Source organism: Mercurialis annua, linkage group LG3 (genome assembly GCF_937616625.2).
Source record: "Mercurialis annua linkage group LG3, ddMerAnnu1.2, whole genome shotgun sequence".
Lineage (NCBI taxonomy): Eukaryota > Viridiplantae > Streptophyta > Magnoliopsida > Malpighiales > Euphorbiaceae > Mercurialis > Mercurialis annua.
The window spans coordinates 70465300-70488193 of record NC_065572.1 but is presented as its reverse complement, the minus strand read 5'-3'; the positions used below and the strand labels follow the sequence as shown (position 1 = coordinate 70488193).

The following is a 22894-nucleotide window of genomic DNA, read 5'->3' as shown; positions in this document are numbered from 1 at the left end:
TATTTTCTAAATTTGATTATTTGTTCTTATCATTAGATTATAACTATAGTCGATTTAAAAAAAAATTATTTCTCCTTGTTGTACTCCACAATGCTGTGACTACATAATCTTAACAAAAAGAAAGAATTTATTTGTTCTACAAACTGCCTTTATTAATGGAAATAAATCTCCTAGTGAGGAGAAAATAAGTCAATTGGTTTGAGAGAATAAAATACAATATGGCACTGTTTGGATTGATGGATTCTAAACAATCCATGGATTTGGACAAAATCTATCGTTTGCCTAGAAAAAAAAATTAATAGAATCCATGGATTTATAAATTCCCTCATTTTCTACAATCCATCATTTTTTAGGGTTTTGATTTCCCACCTAATAGGTGGAAAAGTCCAAATCCACCATTTTTTATACATGATGGATTGTTATACTATTTATTATTTTCCATAAATAATATTAAAAATCCATTGATTTTATATTCAATACAAACGATGGAATTTTAAAATCTATGGATTTAATTTCCATTGATTTAAAATACATCGATTTTGCTAAAATTCATGGATTTTAAAAACCCTCAATCCAATGAGCAGGGGAATTGATAAGACTATTAGTTTTGAGTGAGACTCCGATTTTGAACCGTACTTATTTATGTAGTCATTTAAATTTTGGGACTAGAACTTTACATCCCGCTAAGAACCTATCCGGCTCGAGTAGGCATTAATTTGGATGTAAAGGGTTAAAATTGTTGTGTTATAGTTGTAATTTGCCTAGAACACCTCATGGCTAAATAAATTTAAATGGTAAAAGTAAGAGGTTACCATAAAAATTTGCCAACTTTATCCGTATTCTCAATTTAATTACACCGTTTAAAATTTGTCATAAAGATACACTAACTTTTTTTTTTCAAATTTATATACAGTGCTAAGGTGTTACTCACTCATTGGTGGTAATTTGTTGAGGTGGATATCATTTTTAACCAATGAATGAATGTCACATCAACACCGTGTATAGTTTTGGGGGAAAATGAAAATTAATGTATTTTTATGACAAATTTTAAAAGAACAAAGGGTCAACGCGCCCCCTAAACTTATAACACGGGATCATCTAACCCAATTTATACTTGTTTGAGCAACTAATCCCGAAACTCTTCATTTTTGGGTCAAATAATCCCATAATTTATATTTTTATTTCAAAAAATAAATTTAGAATAATTATATCGCAATAATTAGGGAAGTATCTAATTATTATTTTTCATCCCTTACTTTCGATTTGTATTTTACGCGTTTTAAAAATATAATTATGGGGTTATTTGACCTAAAAATGAAGAGTTTTGGGGTTAGTTGCTCAAACAAGTATAAATTGGGTTTGATGACCCCGTGTCACAAATTTAAGGGGCGCGTTGACCCTTTGTTCAATTTTAAAATACATGATTAAATTGAGAAGACATGTAAAATAACGTTAACCCTAAGAACAACAATGTTCACATTATAAATATCTATAACTGCATTTCTCTTTTGTGTTATTGGAATCAAAATCTTGGATTGCATAAGTTTTATGTTTTGTTGAATTATGAGAAGTGAAAACATAAATGTTTTGGTATAGAAATATGGAAGTAAATGTTGCAACTGAAGGTTGAGAAGGGTACAAGTTCCAATTAAGAATGAAACAAACATTATTAATTCTACTTGAACTTCCTTCTCAGCTGTACTCAGAACTATTCAACAAAGTTATGAACTTACTATGGCCCCATAACTCTGAACGTAAGACAGCAGTTTTTTATTTTTATTTTTGTAAATGGGACTCGTAATTTCGGCAAGTACCCTGAAAAAAATTAAAACTGATACTAATATTTAATGGTCTATTAGAATTGTCTACTTTCTCATTATCACACGGCTCAAAAAATACAATTAATAATATAATTTTTTTCTATTTTTTTCACTGTACCTTTATTAGCAGATTAGCAGATTTCAAATAATATAAAAAATTAATTTTAAATAATATAAAAAATATAAAAAATTAATTTTAAACATCATTATATTAAAAATGAACAAAAATTGAAATTAAAAAAAATAAACCACTTTATTATGATGAAAAAATATATTTTATAAATTAAATTTATATTTTATATTCTACTTTTTAAAAAGTTGAGAATTCAACTTTTCTTTAATTAAGAGAATTACTTTCATATAATATCTAAATAAGTTCAACTTTTATTGTTAATATGATTTCTTTCAGGGTTTTGTCTCCCTTTTGTTATCTTCTGCTCCCCTTGTATTCTATAGGTTGAGAAAGGGCTGTGTGGATAGACTTTGGAAGGATGACATACAAAAATATATTGGTTCAGCTCTAATATAAAAGGAATGGCTCCTCTCAAATTCAAATTCCCTCTATTTTTTTTAAGTCTATTTAGATTTTTAACATCAACGCAAGATAACATTTAACTCCCTCTATTTTTATCGTTTTGCTTAGGTATCAAATATCTAAATGGACTTCAAAAAAATGAAAGGCACCTTCACTTCTCAATCAACAATTAGACTTTTCGAATTTGATGTAACTATCTAAAATATGTAGTTTTAGAAGCACACACCAAATTTAGTTTTTTTTTTCTAATTCAACACCAAATTGTTACGAAAATATGTTTCTAAAATTACTGTAAAAATCTTTATACAATGAATATGACTCTAATTTTTTCATAAGACTATAAATCAATTAAGTTATGATGGATCAAACTCAGCAGTGTCACTTGATGTTTGTAAACTTAACTATGTTTAATGTTGCGACTTCATGACGTCTTTACACAACCTATAACATGATTTATCTCATCTAAATTATTACTCCCTCTATTTTTTTAATTATCACTTTTGAATAGATTGCTAGAATTAAAAAAGTGGTTCTTTTACTTAAATTACAAATATAAAAATTAATTTAATTTTATTTATAAACTCCACTATTAAAAATTTAATTTTGAAAATAAAAAACTTAATTACACTGTTGAATGATTTAACTTTAAAAATTGAACTAACATTTAATAAAGTCATTTAATAAAAATATTAAATTTGAAAAATTATTATAAAAATCACATAGAAATCCGGCTAATAATCATTCATGGTCCCTGACTGTTAAGGGTCCGATCACAAAAATGATTAGTACAGAATTCCATTATCTTTGTGGCAGGCGCTCACAAAAACCCACGAGACCAAAAAAATCGGCGATTTTTGTGAGAAAAAAAGGGTGACGTGGCAACGATTTTCAAATGTTAGACCCAACAAATTCTGACCCCATGTCAGTCCATGTCAGGTGTCAGGTGACACCTCACCAAAAACACAAAAAAAACCTATAATACCCCAAAAATTCAATTAAATTAACTTTTAATTGATATGTTCTTCATTCAATTAATTTCTTTTAATTGAATTGTTGGGGTATTTTATATTTTTTTGTGTTTTTGGTGAGGTGGCACCTGACACCTGAATGTGGTCAAAATTTGTTAGGTTTGACATTTAAAAATCGCTGCCACGTCACCCTGTTTACAAAAATAACCGATTTTTTTTTGTCTCATTGGATTTTGTAACCGCCGCCACAAAGATGATGGGTTTTGTGATCGTTTTTAACATCAGTGGCTTTTGTGATTGGACTCCTAAAAATCAGAGGCATGAGTGATTATTAGTCTAGAAATTCTATAGTGATAACTATCAATGGATAAATATATAAGTTTAAAGTGACAACTAAAAAAACGAAGGGTGTATTATTTTTTAAACTTCTAATAAGATTTCAATGGATTTACACTTCCATTCATTTTTAATGTATCCAATGCATTATAATTGTATTCAGATTTCTTAATAATTTTATTTTTATCAAAATAAGCTAATTCAAACAGTAAACGAGAGACAGTAGTTTAGTAATTAATCAATCTATAGCACATTATCAGAAATAGTGCTACACATAAATCGTCTTTTATTTAGCTACCACCACAAGGACAAGAACTGAAAAATGGAGCACGTGCAATATTTAGAGCTTAAAAGGCGTAAATTAAATTCATTGCACAAAAACATAGCAAAACCATTGCATCTTTGTAGAGTTAAAATTACGAAATTGATATAACAATTAATTTAATTTCCAAAAATAAAGTTAGAGAGTTTTGGCTATGAAAGAAAGTTGTTTGAATGATGTTGGAAATGCCAAGAAAGACAAGTAAGAAGAAGGTTGACACGCCATTTATTATTGGATCAAATTCGATTTTGTTGGACATTTTTTCAGAGTTTGCGTATCATATTCTACTAATAGTTTTGTAATCATGTGATAAAATAACGCATAATTAATAAATTTATTTATTTATTTTGATTATAGATTAAAAAAATATTATACTGGACATAATTGTACATAATGAATTAATTTTTATTTTTATTTAAATTATACACATTTAAAAAAAACACCATGTTTTTATCTTTTAAAACGTATTTAAAAAAGTATTGGATGTTGAAAAAACAAAAAAAAAACAATGTTATTGTCCGATGATTGGTCGCCGGAATATAACCGGAAAAAATTGCGGCCGGCGGCGGTCAACGGTGATCAACAGTGCGGTCAACACTTGCTATGTACACTATTGACTAGTGGAGTGTTGATTTTTTATCAGTTTTTATGAATGAGCGTACTTTAAGTATTTTTAAGTGCATTTTAAATATTTTTTGGTCTATTTTCAGTGTTTTAAATGTATTTTTAATGTTTAATTTGTTATTTTTTGTATTTTTTGTATGTTTTAATATTTTATGGTGTATCTTTTCTCGATATCTTTGTAAATATTCTCCTTTTCAGTATCTCGAGAAATTGTGGATAACACATGAATCAAATAATACTAATTTAAAATAAAAATGACATATTAATATAAAATTGTTAGATAATATAGCAGTTTTTGTCTAACATCTCATGTGCATCCCAACTCTAACTTATGTGATGTATATGCTACTTTGCATACGTTGATATCTTTTCTTTCTCTCGACTGATTAGCAATATCTTGGCTCTTTTTTCTTCTTTCTTGTTACCAGTTTATGTGATTATCATAAATAAATATAATTAGTTGGATCTAAGCCGGAGACGAGGATATCGTCTTCTTCTGCCTCCTTAGAGACCTCTTAAAAGTAGTTGTGAGGTGATATATTTTACCTAGTTTAATTGAAGTTTTTTTTTTAGATCAATTAGGTACTCAAATTTTTTTTGGATTAACTAGATTCTCAAACTTTTTTAGGGCCTCATTGAATTGAACACAATACTTTGAAGCCACCACAGCCACGATCACAGCCGTGGACGCACCACGGGCGCCAATACGGTCGTGGCGCGGCCCACAACAAAGCGGAACAATTAAATATATGTTATATGACTTTTAGGATTTGCGAGTGTGTAAGATAATGATAGTTGTACTTATACTTAATATTATTTTGATTTTTTGTCAGTAGACATAAACAGTTACTGAAATACGTAAATCTTGTATTTTTTTTGTTATTTATCTGTTTTGTTGTTTGCGTAATGTTTCACAACAGTAAAATTGTCTAAAGCGTAATATTAAAATTTTGGGTGTACATAAATATCCAACTGTCACATAGTTTTGTTGAGTTTAATTGGTAAATTTGCCCTCTTAATTTGTAAGAGATTATAAGTTAGCATATATATTAATTATATGGTCAATTTAGTCATAAATTTGATTTTTTCTATCAATTTTCCCCATTTTAGCATAATAATTATCATCGGATGTGAGCTGCACGACACAGACCTAATCAGGTGTAAAAATTGGCTAAATTGATAAAAAAAAATATTAGACTAAATTGATCATAAATTTAAAATTTATATTAATTGACCATCGCTTGCAAATTGAGAGGAAAAAATATCACTTAAGTCTTATAATTCAATGTCAAATTATAACCTTAAAAACTAGTTATAGATTGAAAATTTCAACAATATTAACTATCAAGGCTGAATCAGTACCAACTCATATCCTCTACAATCAATAAAGATAAAATTACCCAAAAATGATAGAAATTATATGCAATTTCTGCTACTTTGTTTTTTAGATTGGAAGGTCCCTACACAAAAGGATCCATCTGTGACATTTTGTATTTAATTTGAAGACTTTGTGTACAGGTTACGATCGAGTTGAGCTGTGTAATTATAGTTGTGAAATTCACAGCAACCTAACAAATTGGAATAAATTAGGGTCTTGACTTGATGATGTTTCAAAGTACACCATAATAACAAACAAATGTCTCCAATTTATCACACTATCAATTTAGAGATACTTACAATATCATCGGATTGACTTATCACTCACTTTCTTTTGCCTAATTATATACATATTCACCTTCTTTTCTTGTGGAGCTACTCTCTATGTTATTTTCAATACCAAAGTACAGTAATAATTCAATAGGTTTCAATTTAAATAAAATCACAACTGTAGCATATTTTATAAATTCATTGCAGATTTTAATAATCTTTTCAATTCAAATAACTGATTGAAAATTTGATCAATCTGTGTCGATGTGAAATGCGAGAATCTATAAACAAAAGGCATAGTAAGCTGTATTTTGACGTCTATGTTAGTACCATCGAATTTTGCAATTTGCTAGTTAATAGTAATCCCAATTTTGATGATGAAAAATCATAATCAAAGAGTTATTATCGCACCTTTATACTTAATGATAGTTTTACATCATTTTTTGTTTAAGATAGAATTTAACATGGTATCAGAGTCTTGTTCATTCACATTGGAATTTGGCCCGACCACATGAGATGCGTGAGGGGCGATTGGTTATTCGGTCAGACACGCTATGTGTGAGGAGGAGTGTTGAAGTGAGAATACCCTACATTGTTTGTGTGTAAATGTACATGTGTTTCAATATAGGTTGGACATTTCTAGTTAGCACCAATTGTGATTTTAAGATGGAATCTAACAATTTATATATAGTATTAAAATCAAGATGTCCTTCTAAGTTGAATGTATGTAGAAAATGATTGATTTGTGCTACAAACCAATCGTCCATGCCATGTTCACCTAGATATGATTATTGAAAAATAGAATGGAAAATTTCAGACAATACTGTATTCACTAGTATAAAACCTCACCCGAGAAGGAATGAAGATAAAACTGAAGTAAGAAAGACTAAAATTGATATCGCTATTCAGATGATTGATAATTCGAAATGTAAAACAATAATGAAAATCCGTATTTTAAATTCTAAAAATTAAAACATCATATTGAAATTGTAACATGCTATTGATCTTAATTAATTTGTTTTGATTACTAATTCTAATAATCTAAGAGAAAAGTAGTAGATAGTATAGATTTCCAAAATAAAGAAGAATGGAAGATATTAGGTGACAAAATGTAATGAAGATGATAACATGGTGCTCTTAATTACCCAACTTAACCGCATTCCATTTTTAGAATTTAGACACTCAAAACAGAAGTTCTGAGATAATTTCGTTTCATGCAATGTTTAGACTAAAAACATTTATAAATTAGCGCAAATAAGATGTATTAGCTTACGAAGCTACAATACTTCCAAGCACCAAACTCTGGTGTAAATGGTAAAAACAGAGACTAATTACCAACCGTAATTACCACTAACACACTCTTTAACCAGGGAATTTTTCAGCTTTTCTATTGTCTTAATTATTTTCATTTAATGTATGGGATTAACTCCTCTGTTCAAGGTATCTAGAAGCATGATTTCATCTAGATTAGTAGTGTTTGAATTTTTTATAATATGCAATTTTATCATTTCTAATTTTTAAAAAAATGTATGTCTTTTAGTCATTTTTTAATCATTGTATTACTGGTAAGGCCATAAACTAATTTTAAATCTAATGAATTATCATTTTAATTTCACATCTACAATTTATAACTAGACATATAATCATCATTTTATATACTAATATGATGTATAAATTGAACCAACAATAGAATTTATTTATCTTTTAGGATACTAATGACCGAAAACGGCTAAAATATTTATTTGATATATTGCAAAAAAGTTAAAACAATAGTACAAGAACAATAAAATTTCAGATATCAAAATAACATAATTAGAAAAGTTCATCCATCAATAATATAATTTTATAATTATGTCAATAGAAATTGGATTGCCATTTTTTCTTTGCCAAAGATACGTTCTAATTCATTGATGAAAAATCGACTATAGAAATCTCAATTCTAACCACAATCATTGGATTAGATGTTGCTGGAAATTAGGGACGTACTAGACAATATAATGTGTTACCTAACATAAAACTTCACAAAACTATATCAAAAAGTAAAGAAAAAGGAAACATTCATGCCCATAAAGTTTGACTGCATGATCATGCAAGCATTCAACGTCAAGAAAGGTTCAAATATGTTTTCAATGTATTGAAAAATGAACGATCAAACCTCCGGTTTAGACAACTAGGTCCCCAACATCTCATTTATGCATCAAAGTCGGGGGCATGATTATTCATTTTTAAGACATTTGAGGCATATATTAAACCTTGCCGGATGTTGAGAGTTTTACTTGATCATAGAATCAAATCTTAGGGGTATAAAAGACCCTTTTTCTAAAAATAAAAATTACAATAAGAAAATTATTCCAAATCTATAATAAATCTAGGAAACTGTCATTCAAGCTTCAAAAATTTATCTGTAAACTGGTCTTTCAAAAGAAAAGGCAAGAAAATTTAAATTTTCAACGACACATGTTTTAGTCGATTTCTAAACGAAGTATCGAATGATCTCAAAGAGCGTGAAATATTTGAATATGAAGTATTGCATAGCTTCCTATTTGAAGAAGAAGATAAACCCTATATAGGATAGATGAAAGAAAAAGCAAAAATAATTGCAATAACTAGTAGTACATGGTAAGAACATTATTTATTTAGTGTAAGATTAGGGTTTTAGGGTGAGGTTTACGGTGAAAAAAGAGAAAAAAGAAAAAAAATCATAAACAGGCGACCACGATTGTCAATTTAGGTTTGAAGTTTGAACACAGAAATATGGCTACTTAATAATATAATGTGTCACTTAACATAAAATTCCGTAAAATTAGATCGAAAACTAAATCTAGCATTAGCGGGTAAATAATTACAAATATAGAAATTATAATAAGAAAATCACAATTCTATAACAAGTCTAGAAAATTATCATTCAAGTTGTAAAGATTAATCTATAAATTGATTGTTCAAAAGGTAATGCAAAAAACTCCAAACTTCAGCGACACGTTTGTTTTGGTCGGTTTCAAAATTTATATTAAATCCATTTATCTTTTTTAAAAATTACATCGTTGGCATGTCATCATATGGACTATCAAGTCACGGGACACATTGTAAAAAAATTAACAGAATTAGAAAATAATAGTTATATGAAAAAATTTAAAATTTTCAATTCTATCATAATTGATCAGTTACATAATATATTTTTCAGTTCCAAGTACAGCAAAATTCCCCTTTATTGCTACTTCTCTTTGATATTTGTTTAAAATTATAACAGAAAAATAATAATACTATAATCTATAAGTGTGACGATAAGGGATATGGTGTATATTCAACATTCTATACATACAATATTTTTCGGTCGATTCAATTAAACCAAATTTTCCAAACTCAGTCGAAATCAAACTATATTATGTTCGGAATTTCAGTTCGGTATATTTGACTTGACTCACGTCAGTCAATTTGATTTTAACCATATATTGAACACCCCTACTCAAAGGGTTGATGGAGTTTTGGTGTGCCAAAAACAAGAGCTAAATTATCAATGGTCAGAATAATGAAAGGCCAAATGACAGCAGAAGCCATTATGATCATCAAATGAAATAATTACAATTTATTAGAATAAAGAATATTCACAAACTACAAATACAATTGTTGAGAATGACTGTAAATTGCATGTAATGTACATAATTTGTACAGGAGTTGTATAACCAACTTTGGAGATCATAATCTACTAAGCTTTTTAAATGTCGAAGTACTTTGGATCTGATGGATAATCATATTCTACATGTAACTGCAATGTCAAGAAAAATGACTCAATATCAACAGCAGGTGAATCAGTAAACGACATTTTACTGCACTTAATTACATTGATGATCATTAAATTGAAACTGTAACATGATAAGAAAATTAAAACATGCATTCCTTCAAACCGCATACGTTAATAAGAGTATGGAAAAGTTACCTTGCCCTCATCGGAATCTGAATGCCGCTGTGGGAACACCACCTTCATATTGCTGTACAGGTAAAAGCGGCGAAACCCTTGTGCGTCCATTTTGATTCCTTCTGGTGCGGATGAAGGGTCGGATTTGCATCTCCTAACAGACCTTGTACATTTCTTGGGAGCCGGGCACAAGAAACGGAGATGAAGTGCATATCGGAGAACACCGGTCCCAGCAGTACTTCCATTGGTCTTTGGAGGACTATGTACAGATTTAACCGCAGGTACACTGGAAGAATTTGGAGGGCCGTTGTCTTCCATGCCAGTATTTATACATTTACTATTGTGATTCAGAGATAAAGAATGACTACTATCCAGAGTTAAAGATTGCTTTGCGTCATTTTTCGTGTCAGAATCTCTACTCAGCCCGTTCAGTCCAGATGAGGATAATGTGATCTTTTGGCGCATGAATGTCTATTAAAAAATACACGGGAACAGGTACACAAAACAGGGAACACGAGTTAGTATTGGAATACCAACACATTTTAGTTACAAAAAGATTTTATGTGCATATTCAAATTGAAGAAACTTTTTGTAAGCTATGCTTTCAACAGTTATCATCAGAAGACGAATTATGATTTCTTATGAACCAAAACCATGCTAAACAATTGAAAGTGCAAACTAAACAAATTAGAGGTTCACTCAGTCAGGTCTCCAATTCTTGTCTTCCCATTCTATACATGCCATTCCAAATACTAAGAATCACTGTGTCAGCACTAATAGTTATAGGTGCAGAACCTAGTCCAAATCATGAAAAAATCTAACAATAAAACCCAGTATCACCGACAATCGAGCATAACATGTCACTATTATCTCAACTTACCTTAGTACCGGCTGGCATGTCACTTAGATCGTAGCAGCAAAAGAAAGTGTGGATAGGTGTCTTTTCTGGATTACTAAGAACCTGCAAAACATAACTCACCCTGTCAGTGAGCCTCTAAAACTAAAGCACCATCGAAATTTATCAACATTGTTTTAAAACAACCGCTCGCTAGTCATCTACATGCTAAAGTTGACCTCAAAACATAACATACCGAAGTTATCACAAATATCTTCGTTAAGATAGTCTCAACTCTCGAGAAATGAAATCCAAGTGATCTTGCGTAACTTTCAGTTACATAAATTAGAATTATACTTTCCATTACGCTCCTCATTTTATTTCTCCCATATGTTTGTAATGATGGATTTAATCTAAATAAAATGAGAATAATTTACCAATTGTATTCGCCCTTTCATAGGAATTCGTAACCTGCTTGCTTCTGCAGGTGAATCATCAATGCTTAGACTCCTCCTCATTTTTGTACCATTACATTTGTTTGACAGTGAATGCCCCGCGAGCTCTATGGATGAATAGTATAGCAAATAGTTATCTCCATCCACACTTGTTACCCCAAATGGAAGCTTCTTGGTTTGTGGTGAGAAATCCCCTCCGGTGATATTAACAACGGCAAGGAACCCGTCAATTCTCTATTATATAATATGCAAAGGATATAGAAGTTCAGTAATCTGACTTAGTGAATTGAATATATGAAAAGCATCTTCTTGCATAAGATACAAGTGCTAACCTGACTAACTTTACCATATAGTAGCCTACCGGATAAAAGGGACTCCTCAAATGAACCAACCAAGGACCTTCTAACAGGCAATCCACTGAGAGTTTTACTCACTTTGACCCGTGGAGTAGTAGGGTGTGAATCTTCAAATTCTTTTTGCGAAATATCATACTCTTGCAACGATTCATGCAACATCCTCGAGTTCTCATCCTTTTGGGAGGATAAAATGCCAGGGAAAGTTCCATCTAGAGACTGTTCTATGTCCTTTAAGGTCAAGTATTCGCCAATTAAATCTTTTGTCGCACTGCAGGATAATCCTGCGGATTTTATTCTCTCAGGAAGTTTTGGACCAAGGGGAGACAATGACTTGAGGGATGACTCAACCTTGTTCGCAGGTATAGAAATAGCCCCAGTTTGGGACCGTAACTTCATTGTTTCTCCAGAATGATTTTGTCCACTCGGTGACAAAAACTGACCAAGAGGCTTCAACTCTTTGTTGTCCAATGCAGGACCATCAGAGGGAAAAATACAGTTTGTTTGACGATTATCATCCTGCACATTCTTCAATTCTAGACATGACTTTGAAGAATTGATGTAATTTGAACTGCCAATATGAGCTTTCTTATGCTCTTGTTGTGACACATAAACTTTACGATCGTCTTTGCCACTCCACAAGTTACTCTTATAAGCATTGTCACCAATGTCTAACAAATCACCACAAAATTTATCTGAAAGAAGCATTCCATTCAAAGGAGACGATAACCGCTTCCTGACCAGTGATCCACTGGGCTCAACTGAATCAGAACTGCTACTAACTATGGATCCCCTTGATTCGAAACCTACAATCCTAGGAATAGGTTTTTTAATATTTTGTCCAACTACATGAGTATACCAACCATTCTTTTGCTCTGTAATGGTTTTCTTTTGGACATCTCCAAACGAAAAGCATGGTAAATCCCTCTGAATTCTATTGCTAGCATTTCCTATCTGCATCCCACTCAAATCGCGATTGCTTAGACCAACAATCCGGGGTGGGTTTGCTGCCAATGTGGTCAAAGATACTGCCATTTCCTCAGCAATGCTGCTGGAGGATACTTGAGGCAAGCCCATCCTTATCTACCAGTCTTATAGACCCTGCTCGAAATCTAATTCTATCACTTGATGCTCGAAATCTAATGATAAACTCGAAAAGTTCACTAGCATAGGACACTTAAAATCCATCAACCAAGTTCAACTCTTTTTAAGTTCATTTCTTCCATCAGAAATCACAAACAAACTCCAGCAGACCAGATACACAGACGAACATATCGAAAACAATTTACAATCCTGGAAAAATGTACACATAAATATTAGCACTTAAGATCAATGATGCATACAGAAACATCAAATGTACATCACCACATGATTTGTAACTAAAACTGCAGAAATCAGTTAGATAAGAGAAATTTGTTTATTAAGTTATAGAAATTTTGTACACATCATTGATCTTAGACTGCTAATGACAACCAAATGATCCACAGAAAAAATAAATCAAGTTAATAGTTTTAAACTAAAATGCAAGATCAGGTGCCTAAAACTGAGATACATGCGAATTTTTATAACATTATTATCATTAACCAGATAAAACTAAATCCTGAACTTAATTGAGTATTCATTTTCAGTTCAATATTTAAAATGAACACTCAATTAAGACCCATGTTGTAATTTTCTGGGTATCAAAGCAAAATTCTAATAATAAAATCAAACAAACATAACCAACCAACCAAAAAATTAATCACAAAACGCACCATAAATTATAAATTAACCGGTGCTCAATCTGGCCTGCTTAAAATCCATCAACCGATCAAACCCAGATAAAAAAATTTCTATAAAGTCAATTTAACCCACAAGTTAACTTAAGAAAATTTTAATTATTTATTGAATCCTCTTCTTCTTCCTTCTCTTTGGAGTCTGTTGTTTTCTCTTACTAGCGGTTGATGGCGTTTCCATATATAAAAAATCTATTTTTCTTTTTAAAATTACAAAAGAGAATTTAACAAGAAAACAACTTTTTCTCTCAAATAGCTAAAAGCTTTTTAAGCAATAGGCACAAATTTGTTGGCTGTCAGAAATTTTGTTTAACTTGTTTTATTTTATTTTAGAAGATAAAATATGAGTAAATTTTATTTTGAAAACCACACAACACAAATTGCATTATCGTGAGAAATTAAAAAAAGAAAAGAAAAACTGAGGATTCTGCTTCTCTGTGTTTTGATTAGCTTGCGGCTCTCTTTTGTTTCTATTTTGTATGTGTATTTGCCGGGTAATTGATTCTGGAGGTCACTCAACTTACCCAATTTATCAAAATGATCGCTGAACTAAAAAACGCTACAAACTGATCATCAAACTTTGAGTTTTGTAACACAAGGAAGTCACTTTCCATTTCCGGTCAATTTTATTACATGTGGCAGTCGGAAATTTTTTTATAGCCCACATAGCAAGCCACATCATATGAAAAAAGCTTAATTCACCCCCTCAACTTTGCACATACTTTTCAAAATAAAAATTAATAGTTTTGTTTACATTTTAACCATCTTCTACCCATCTTCTACCCATCTCCAACCACCAGGATTTGAAGCTTGAACTGTTGAATTTTTGGGTGCTGAAATTGATACCCTTACACTTAAATCTCCAATTTCTTATCATTCTAATTACACCGTTTCATTACTGCAAAAGAATTTTTTTACCGAGGCTGGCGAATTAGCTCGTAATAATGAAGCAGAGAATGGTGTTGAATCATATGACGTGAAATCAGATCTATGGATTAGCAGCCATCAAATTGTTTATGATCATGGTAAGGAAAAAGATTGATTCTTTGTGCATATAAATGAGTAAAGATTTTAAATTTTGATGTGGGTATTGTTGTGTTGTGAAAAATGGGTGGAGAAATAAGAGGAAGAAGAGGAGGGGGAGTTAGTTTTAGCGTCGAAGAAGCTGTTGAGTTTTTGAATAATTTGTATGCAGAGAAACGAAGTTTTGCCCTTTTTGTTTCCTTTAGTTTTGGATTTTTAGTGTGTAGAGATGGGTTTTTTTGCTCTTTCAAATTGGGTCCCTCTTGTTCTTGCTGTTTGGACTACTGTTCAGGTATGCTTTTCTTATGTTTTAATGTTTGTTTATGTATTTTTATAATCTACTGTTCATGTGTTAGAGTCTGATGATGTCTACAATCGTTTGTGCATCGAAAGTGGATGGTGGTTGTAAGGTAAGGGTGGTGGGGGCTGGTGGAGGTGGAAGGAGATGGGTAGATGTTGGGTAGAAGATGGTGAAAATGTAAACAAAACTATAATTTTTATTTTAAAATTATGTGTAAAATTGAGGGGTGAATTAAATTTGTTTTAGGTGATGTGGCTTGTGATGTGGACTATAAATAAAATTCAGCTGCCATATGGAATAATATTGACCGGAAATGGGATAGTGACTTCCCTGTGTTATAAAAAGTAAAGTTCGATGATCACTTTGTAGCGTTTTTTAGTTCAGTGATCATTTTGATAAATTGGATAAGTTGAGTGACCTCCATAATCAATTACCCTGTATTTGCCTGTCCATTTTATCCACCTCCTTAGTTATTTAATGCCTTTCCAAAAATATCATTATTTCTTTTTAATTTTTAAATTTAAACATATTTCATATTTTTGATAATTTTTATTTTTATTTTAAATTTTTAAGATAGTCCATTTCATATATTTTTTTTAATTTTCAATTATACTCACTTTTTTCATATTAAAATGTCACTTTAAAAAATATTTAAATATATCATTGATATTTGACAGTAATTTAAATAATCATTTAATATTTTTAAAATAATTAAAAATTAAGACCATATATTAAATATTATGATATGAATCAGTTTCAAATGAAAAATAAAATTTAAAATAGTTACAACTGAAAATCAAAACTGAAAAATAGAAATTTATAATATAAATAAAAAACCAAAAAGATAGAATATTATTGAATAGTTAATTTTATTTTTTTTATTGTTAGCGTGAAATAATATAAGTAAATGAAATTGTTTTGTTAGATAATAAAAATAATTTTAAAATGCTAAGTGTGCATATTATCATATTTTCTTCCAATGAAATATATAACAATGTAGGTGAGTGATTAAATTAGTAAATACGAAATCATTGTTAATGGAGTAACGACTCATAAATATAAATTCTGTTGGCTTTAAAATTATAAGGATGCAAATCAATCTTTGTTTCCTTTTATTGCAAACTAACGTGTTGTTTTCATTCTATTATACATATAAGTATTTTGTCTTTCTCTTATTCATAAATTTATTTATTACTACTGATTTTATAAAGAACAAATTGATTTATGGTGTATTTGTAGTGATTTTATAATATATTTACGTTATAGTTTATATTTGATATATTTATAGTGTATTTCTGGTGTTTTTTGGTATATCTATGTTTTTTTATATTTTTTGCCGTTTTTTTAGTATATTTATGATGCATTTGCAATATTTATGGTGCATTTGCAGTATGTTTATGGTATACACCATATAAACACTACAAAATTACCATAAATATATTATATATATACTACTGTTATACTATAAAAAGACCATAAATACACTATTGTTACACTATAAAAACACCATAATTACACTAAAAACGCAATAGCTACACTATAATATACCATAGTTACACAATTAAAAAAATTAAAAAAATACCATAAACAAAAATATATAAAAAAAAAGAATAAATCATTAAAAAGTGAAAAAAAAAAGTATTTGTGAAATTAAAAGAAAAGGTATCATTTATCTAAAAAAAGAAATTTTTCGTAAAAAAAAAGTCAAAAACCGGTAGGTAAAGTTATAAATAAAATGGAAAATAGTTTATTGTAGGAAATTACCATTTTCTTTTACTGTATTTCTCACTTATCACTTATCACTTATTAGTTTGCAGATTAGAAAATTAAAAATGTTTTAAAAAATTATTTATTGGTACTTTTAAATTGAATACTAGTAATTGATTTGATTCATTTAAATCAAGGATATATAACGGATAATTTTAGTTTAAACTTTTGATGTATAGAGCAATTAGGTCTAATCTTTTAAAAAATATTATGGTCTGAAAATCTTTAAGACCAAATCAAAAATTAATTAATATGCAAAAAAGACCAAATCAAAAATTAATTAATATGCAAAAAAGAATGAAAATATAGATCATAATATAACCTTTTATTCAATAAATGTATACATAAGTTCCTTAAGATTTTTTATACATGGCAAGCATATGGCGTTACTTCTGCAGTAGGCATATACAATATAGAATGAATACAATTTGTACATTTAGAGGACATAAGCCAAGAGCCAGGTGGCAAAGCAAGTGGGTTTAAATAGATCTACATTTTATTTATATGTATTTTTTAACAGAAATGTTTATTACAGATTCCATTTTTCTAAATTAATATAAAAATTGTTGTATTAGCTCAAAACAATAGCACATACAAATGTAAATTTTAGAAAAATTCCAGTAAATTAACTTAAAACAAGACGCATAGCCAACAATATAAATCTCTTGATTGTAGATCATTTTACAACCTTAAAAGAAGAAATGATGTAGCTCCATTGAAATTTTGATTTTTCAAAATATTCATACCCAACAACTTTGAAATATCGCCAAGATATTGATAAAGTTCGGAAAAATTCTGGTGAACTGACCTAAAACAAAATGCCTATGGACAACACAAATCTCTTGATTGCCTTATAATCTTAAAAGGAGAAACGATATAATTGCACTGGAGTTTTGATTTTTCAAGAAATTAATAATAAACAACCTTGTAGTATCGCCAATTTTTTTGAAAGAACAAGAGTCAATAATAGACAATATGTCACGCAATTTTATAAATTGTGGCGAATGAATTTCATATGAATATGTTTTTAAAATTGATCATATAATAAAGAGACTTGTGTTAAATTTGGTATAGGAAATGGAATAATAGAAATAGCAACAACCTAACATCTGGTCCATTTGCTGGTATCTTCAGCTACACTGCCATTACTATGTTATCTTTTGAAGCTGCCGTGTCTAATCTCTCTATCCAAATTATTTCCCTTTCAAGCTTTGCTTTGAAATGGCCTTAAATTTCATCATTCTAATCATACAATATAAGATTGCATCATTATTTCTGTTTACTTTTCTATTTTTACATACAATATTTATCAGCCGTTTAATTGGAAAAAATCTTTACCTCCAATTCACTTTTCGAATACATAATAAGTTTTGAACTATGCATATGTTTTTGTTTATAATTGGGATTGGAAATGCTTGTGGGAAAACTGAACTTACGACCTAACAGTTTCTTGTTTAACATTTATACCATTTGGGTTATAATTTATTGATAACTATGCATATGTTTATAACTTGGAATAATAATCTCTTGATATTTCTTATCTTTTGAAGATAGAAAAATTTTAATTAGTTACTTGCGGCATTTAATTTTTCTCGTCATTTCGTTTTCCGATCGTCATGCCAGCTATAAATTATTGGATTTTCGAATGGTGGTATAATTAGAAAAATTAAAATAGTTAATAAAGTTGACAATTTAAATTTTGCCATAGAATTATAATTTAGATAAAGGTAATGATTTTAATTAACCATTAAATAAATACGAAGTATATTTTTTCTAGTCCGACAATCATCTAACAAAGGTTCATTTTACTCCATGAAATTGACACAAAAAATCAATTAAGGCTAAACTTATAACTTTAAGAAAAAAACACCACAAACTTGATACTTTGACTCATTTTTTACTTTAAATGAAGTGTCGAAAAATAATTAAAATACTATATAGAAATTGGAGCTGATGCGGCCAAATATTGTTAGACAATTTAAAGGTAAATGTGTAAAACGATCCAAAATGACAAGTTCAATGTGCTTTCTTTCCAAAACTATAAATCAATCCTTAGTTTGTTTTTTTGTCAAAATTAGGGGCCAAAATGAACCTTTATGAAACAATTATCATAGCATAATGCTTGATGATTTTAATTGATTAGGAAGAAATAAAAGTACAAGCACTGAAAAAACAAATTTACAAAAGTTAAAATGGCATATTTGAAAAAACAAAAATCGTCGCCATATCACTCTGTTTTGTTTCTCTCGCGAAAGCCCAAAAGGGGCAAAAAGGGTAGGAAAGAGAAAACTCTTTTATATTCTCTCCGACGCTTCTCTTTCACGCTTCAATTTCTAGCTCCTTCAATTTCTTTCATCATTTCTTCTGCTTTTTTTCTCTCTTAAATATCAGTTAGGGTTTAGTGCAAACCCTAAATTGATTGAAATTGGGAAAAAATGGTAGACTTCGCACGCGTTCAAAAAGAGCTACACGAATGCAGCAGAGACGTAGAGTCATCAGGAATCAAAGTCACTCCAAAATCCGATAACATCGCTCGCTTAACCGGCACCATTCCCGGCCCAGTTGGTACTCCTTACGAAGGCGGAACTTTCCAAATTGACATCTCATTGCCTGGTAAATTATTTACACTCTCGTCTTTGTCCTCTACTGTTTTGTCTTAAATTTTTTAAGTTTTTAAAGTTTGTTGGGTTTAATGTTTAATTAAACTGCATTTTGGGTAGTTGGATGAAATTTAGAAATGAAGTAACGGTTCTTGAGATTGAAGTTGTTTATTATTATAATTTTTGACGTTGAAGTTGTTGGATTATAATTTTGACACACAGATAGCTTATTAAGTTTAGAGTTGCAATAGGGTTGTTCATTTTTATGTTTAGGGTTTTATCAATCTCTTGTGTTTTGAATGCTATGCTGTAGAAAGAGGTCAACACTGACTTGCTGAGTGCCGTTTTATGAGAATTATTGAGAGATGGGTTGGAAATGGTAAGATTTTAACATGCATTTACTGTTGTTGGTTCTTATTCTTCTGTAGATGGCTATCCTTTTGAGCCTCCGAAAATGCAGTTTGTGACAAAAGTCTGGTACGAAGAAGTTTACTGTAATCTGCTATTGTTTTTACTTGCAAAATTTATAGCATATCAACATTTTCTGTTATTATGGGTCGTTTGATTAGAAGGCTTGGCTTGGTATCAATATAGTCGTATTAGTTCTGACCTAACAATCTTGTATTCATAAAAATTAAGCTAAGCTGAAGATTTTAATGTTCCGAGACTTCAGGTGTACTACTTGTTAAGCATGACTTGAGAAACAGAATTTTTAAAAATGCAATTGTTGAAATATAGGTTTAATGGAGAAAGATAATGCATTTTAAGCATGTGCATATTCATGCATGCCTAAAGTTTAAAAACTGGCCACAGAGTCTTCTATTGCCATGTAGATCAGAATGTTCAAATGTAGAAGCTACTTGAATATTGAGTTCTGTGGTTTCCAGCTTTAATCTCAAAACTCAGGCAAGGATTTTAGTCATAATTTGATGTAAATAGAAATGGTTTTAAATTTTAAATGGTGGTTGCACCTATTTTTTTTTTTTTCATTAAGGTTTGAGGTAAATGGCACCGGAATTTTTTTTGTATCATGAATTTCCTGCTGTAGGCATCCTAATATCAGTAGCCAAAGTGGGGCAATTTGTCTGGACATCTTGAAAGACCAATGGAGCCCGGCATTCACCCTAAAGACGGCTCTAGTTTCTATCCAGGCATTGCTTTCGGCTCCTCAACCTGATGACCCTCAAGATGCTGTAGTAGCTCAACAGGTTAGTTTGTTAACATTATTAACTTCTGCTCTTTGCTCATGTTTTCTGTGCCTTTTCTCTTATCAGATTTCCATGCCGACTGGAAATTTATATGCCATTTTTATTGTACTTTTTCTCCTCATTACCTATAACAGCTTTAATTTTGAATGATTGTGTATTTTGACATCCAAGGACCTATCCTACTTCATTTTTCTTGGTTTCTTCAAATTTTAATTGTTTCTTTTAGATTCCCGTGTCATAAGCTCTTACAGTTTGGATGGAAGTTACAGCTTCAGTTATTTCAACTTTAGTTGCAACTGAGCATTCTCAGTGATTGGTTTTCTGATGTTATTTTGTTTTTGGAACACTTGCGCCTTTTCTGATTAACTTGCTTTTCCCGGTCTGTAAGTGCATAATTAGAGTAAATGTCTATCACTCTGTAAGTTAGTTTCTATGGATTTTGCAGTATCTTAAAGACTATCAGACTTTTGTTGGCACAGCCCGCTACTGGACGGAAAATTTTGCCAAGAGCTCATCTCTCGGAATTGAGGAAAAGGTATTTATAGTATCAGTTTTGTTATCTTTTCTTGTTTATGTCCGTCTCTGGCACATACTGCTCTGATATGTTCGCAAATCGTTGCTGCCATTTCAAAGTAACATACTTCGTGCATCACAAAACGATTCTTTTATTATATCTGTTGCCTTGCCGTCCATTTACTTAAAGGATTGAAGTTTCTGTTGGGAGTAGAAGTCCTGAGAATTTAGTTTTGGAATGGTATAGGTGCAGAAACTTGTCGAAATGGGCTTCCCTGAAGCTTTGGTCAGGACTACACTAGAAGCTGTTGGCGGTGATGAAAACTTGGCGCTTGAAAAGCTTTGCTCTGGATAAGAAGAAAGGATTATACCAGAAGACACAAAAGTTCATATGAAAATAGGGTTTCCTTCTATATCTCTTGAATTTTTCTATATTTTGGCTGCCTTATTATTCTCTTGAATATCACCGCTAATTTGGGATCGCATTAATGGGTGGCAGCTTACACCATATATGAATGGAGTTGCTAAAGCTTGCGCTATTAGTAGCTCAAAAAATTGAATGAAAAAATTCTACTTTCTAACGTAGTGCAGTTAGTGCTTGCTAAAAAAACTCTCTATGGCAATGTGACTTCATACATTTATTGACGTGCTTCTGAAATTTGACGACAGACAAATAATTTCCATACAATAGTTAAATCAGATTCAAAGAAAATTCACAGTACATGATGTAATACATAACAAAGGCATTTTCTTTTTGCTATTATTCAATGGTAGAAGGGTTTCTTTATAAAACTACAATTTAGGAGCAATAATAAACAGAGACTCTTCTTGGAGGAGGGGGGTTACAGAGAAAAACTAGAATCACTGCCAAGAACATGGCCACCGCCAACGGCACCAAGATTCCGTCGGAGTCCTCGCAGCAACCCATTCTTCGTGATATAGAGAGGAGTCTGAGTTTAGTTATTAAGAATAGAGAGAAGACAAGGACCTTGAAGCTTCTCCTATCCACAATGACCACTAAAGAAATGACATGTGGTTCAATCGCACTCCAATTATTATTAGTTTCTGATTGTCCTTTGATATGTGAATTTGTGGCTCTTTTACATGAGGACCGGAATTGCAATCTTACTCATAAAAATCATTGAAAAGTTGATTAGACGCCACTCAATTATTTGGGATTGAATCCCAAAAGAAAAGGACAAGTTATCACCAGCAACGGGAAGAAAGAAACGCAGTTTGAAGCATGATGACTTGCGGATATTAATTTTTTAGTAACTTCACGGTGCCTGGCAATAGGAAAGGAGTAAGGGGCTTCTGGTCCCTTAACTTGTGATTGAGGATTAAATATAATTCACTTTTACTTATTTAATTCTCTACTTTTAGATTGACTACAAATAAAATTACACAGTATGAATAAGTTCTCAGATCAAAATGACTTCATTTTAACCTTAATTGATATAAAAATAGAGAGATTTTATCCTTAATTGATGGTTATTTGATATTAAATCTCAAGTTCAAGGACAAATATTGAAAAAATAAGATAAAATCTGCAATCAAGATCAACAATTTGTTTTAACTTGTACAACATATATCCTTAAAAAAGATTTACATAGCATATATTTCAATTTTGGAGAAGAATATATAAGGGGGTGTTTGGTTCAGCTTTTTGGTGGAGCTTTTGGCTTTTGCTTTTCAAAAAGCTCCACCAAAGTGTTTGGTGAGAAATTTTTCAGAGCTTTTTGGAGCTTTTTGAACCTCCAACAGCTGCTGTTTGAAAAGCTCCATTTTGGAGCTTTTTGCCAACAACTGATAGCTGTTTCATTATTTAGACAAAATTACCCTTACTAGAATATATCCTTTTTTTATATATAAAATTATTTAAATTATTTTTAAATACTC

General features: G+C 30.6%; 2 protein-coding genes across 2 annotated transcripts; one reads left to right on the top strand and one right to left on the bottom strand.

Annotated features, from left to right (window-relative positions):
* Positions 1 to 9806: 9806 nt before the first annotated feature.
* On the bottom strand, positions 9807 to 14052 carry LOC126673805 (uncharacterized). The gene is made up of 6 exons (XM_050368086.2): positions 13563 to 14052; positions 11788 to 13101; positions 11438 to 11689; positions 11046 to 11126; positions 10187 to 10636; positions 9807 to 10015 (listed from the first exon to the last, which is right to left on the bottom strand). Exons 2-6 carry the CDS (start codon positions 12883 to 12885, stop codon positions 9965 to 9967), a joined length of 1932 nt encoding a protein of 643 aa, XP_050224043.1. The 5' UTR covers positions 12886 to 13101; positions 13563 to 14052; the 3' UTR covers positions 9807 to 9964.
* Positions 14053 to 18935: 4883 nt separating this feature from the next.
* LOC126674764 (ubiquitin-conjugating enzyme E2 27) lies at positions 18936 to 21576 on the top strand. The gene is made up of 5 exons (XM_050369270.2): positions 18936 to 19287; positions 19703 to 19751; positions 20323 to 20482; positions 20928 to 21017; positions 21243 to 21576. The coding sequence occupies exons 1-5, from the start codon at positions 19110 to 19112 to the stop codon at positions 21348 to 21350; spliced, it is 585 nt and encodes a 194-aa protein (XP_050225227.1). The 5' UTR covers positions 18936 to 19109; the 3' UTR covers positions 21351 to 21576.
* The last annotated feature ends 1318 nt before the right edge of the window (positions 21577 to 22894 follow it).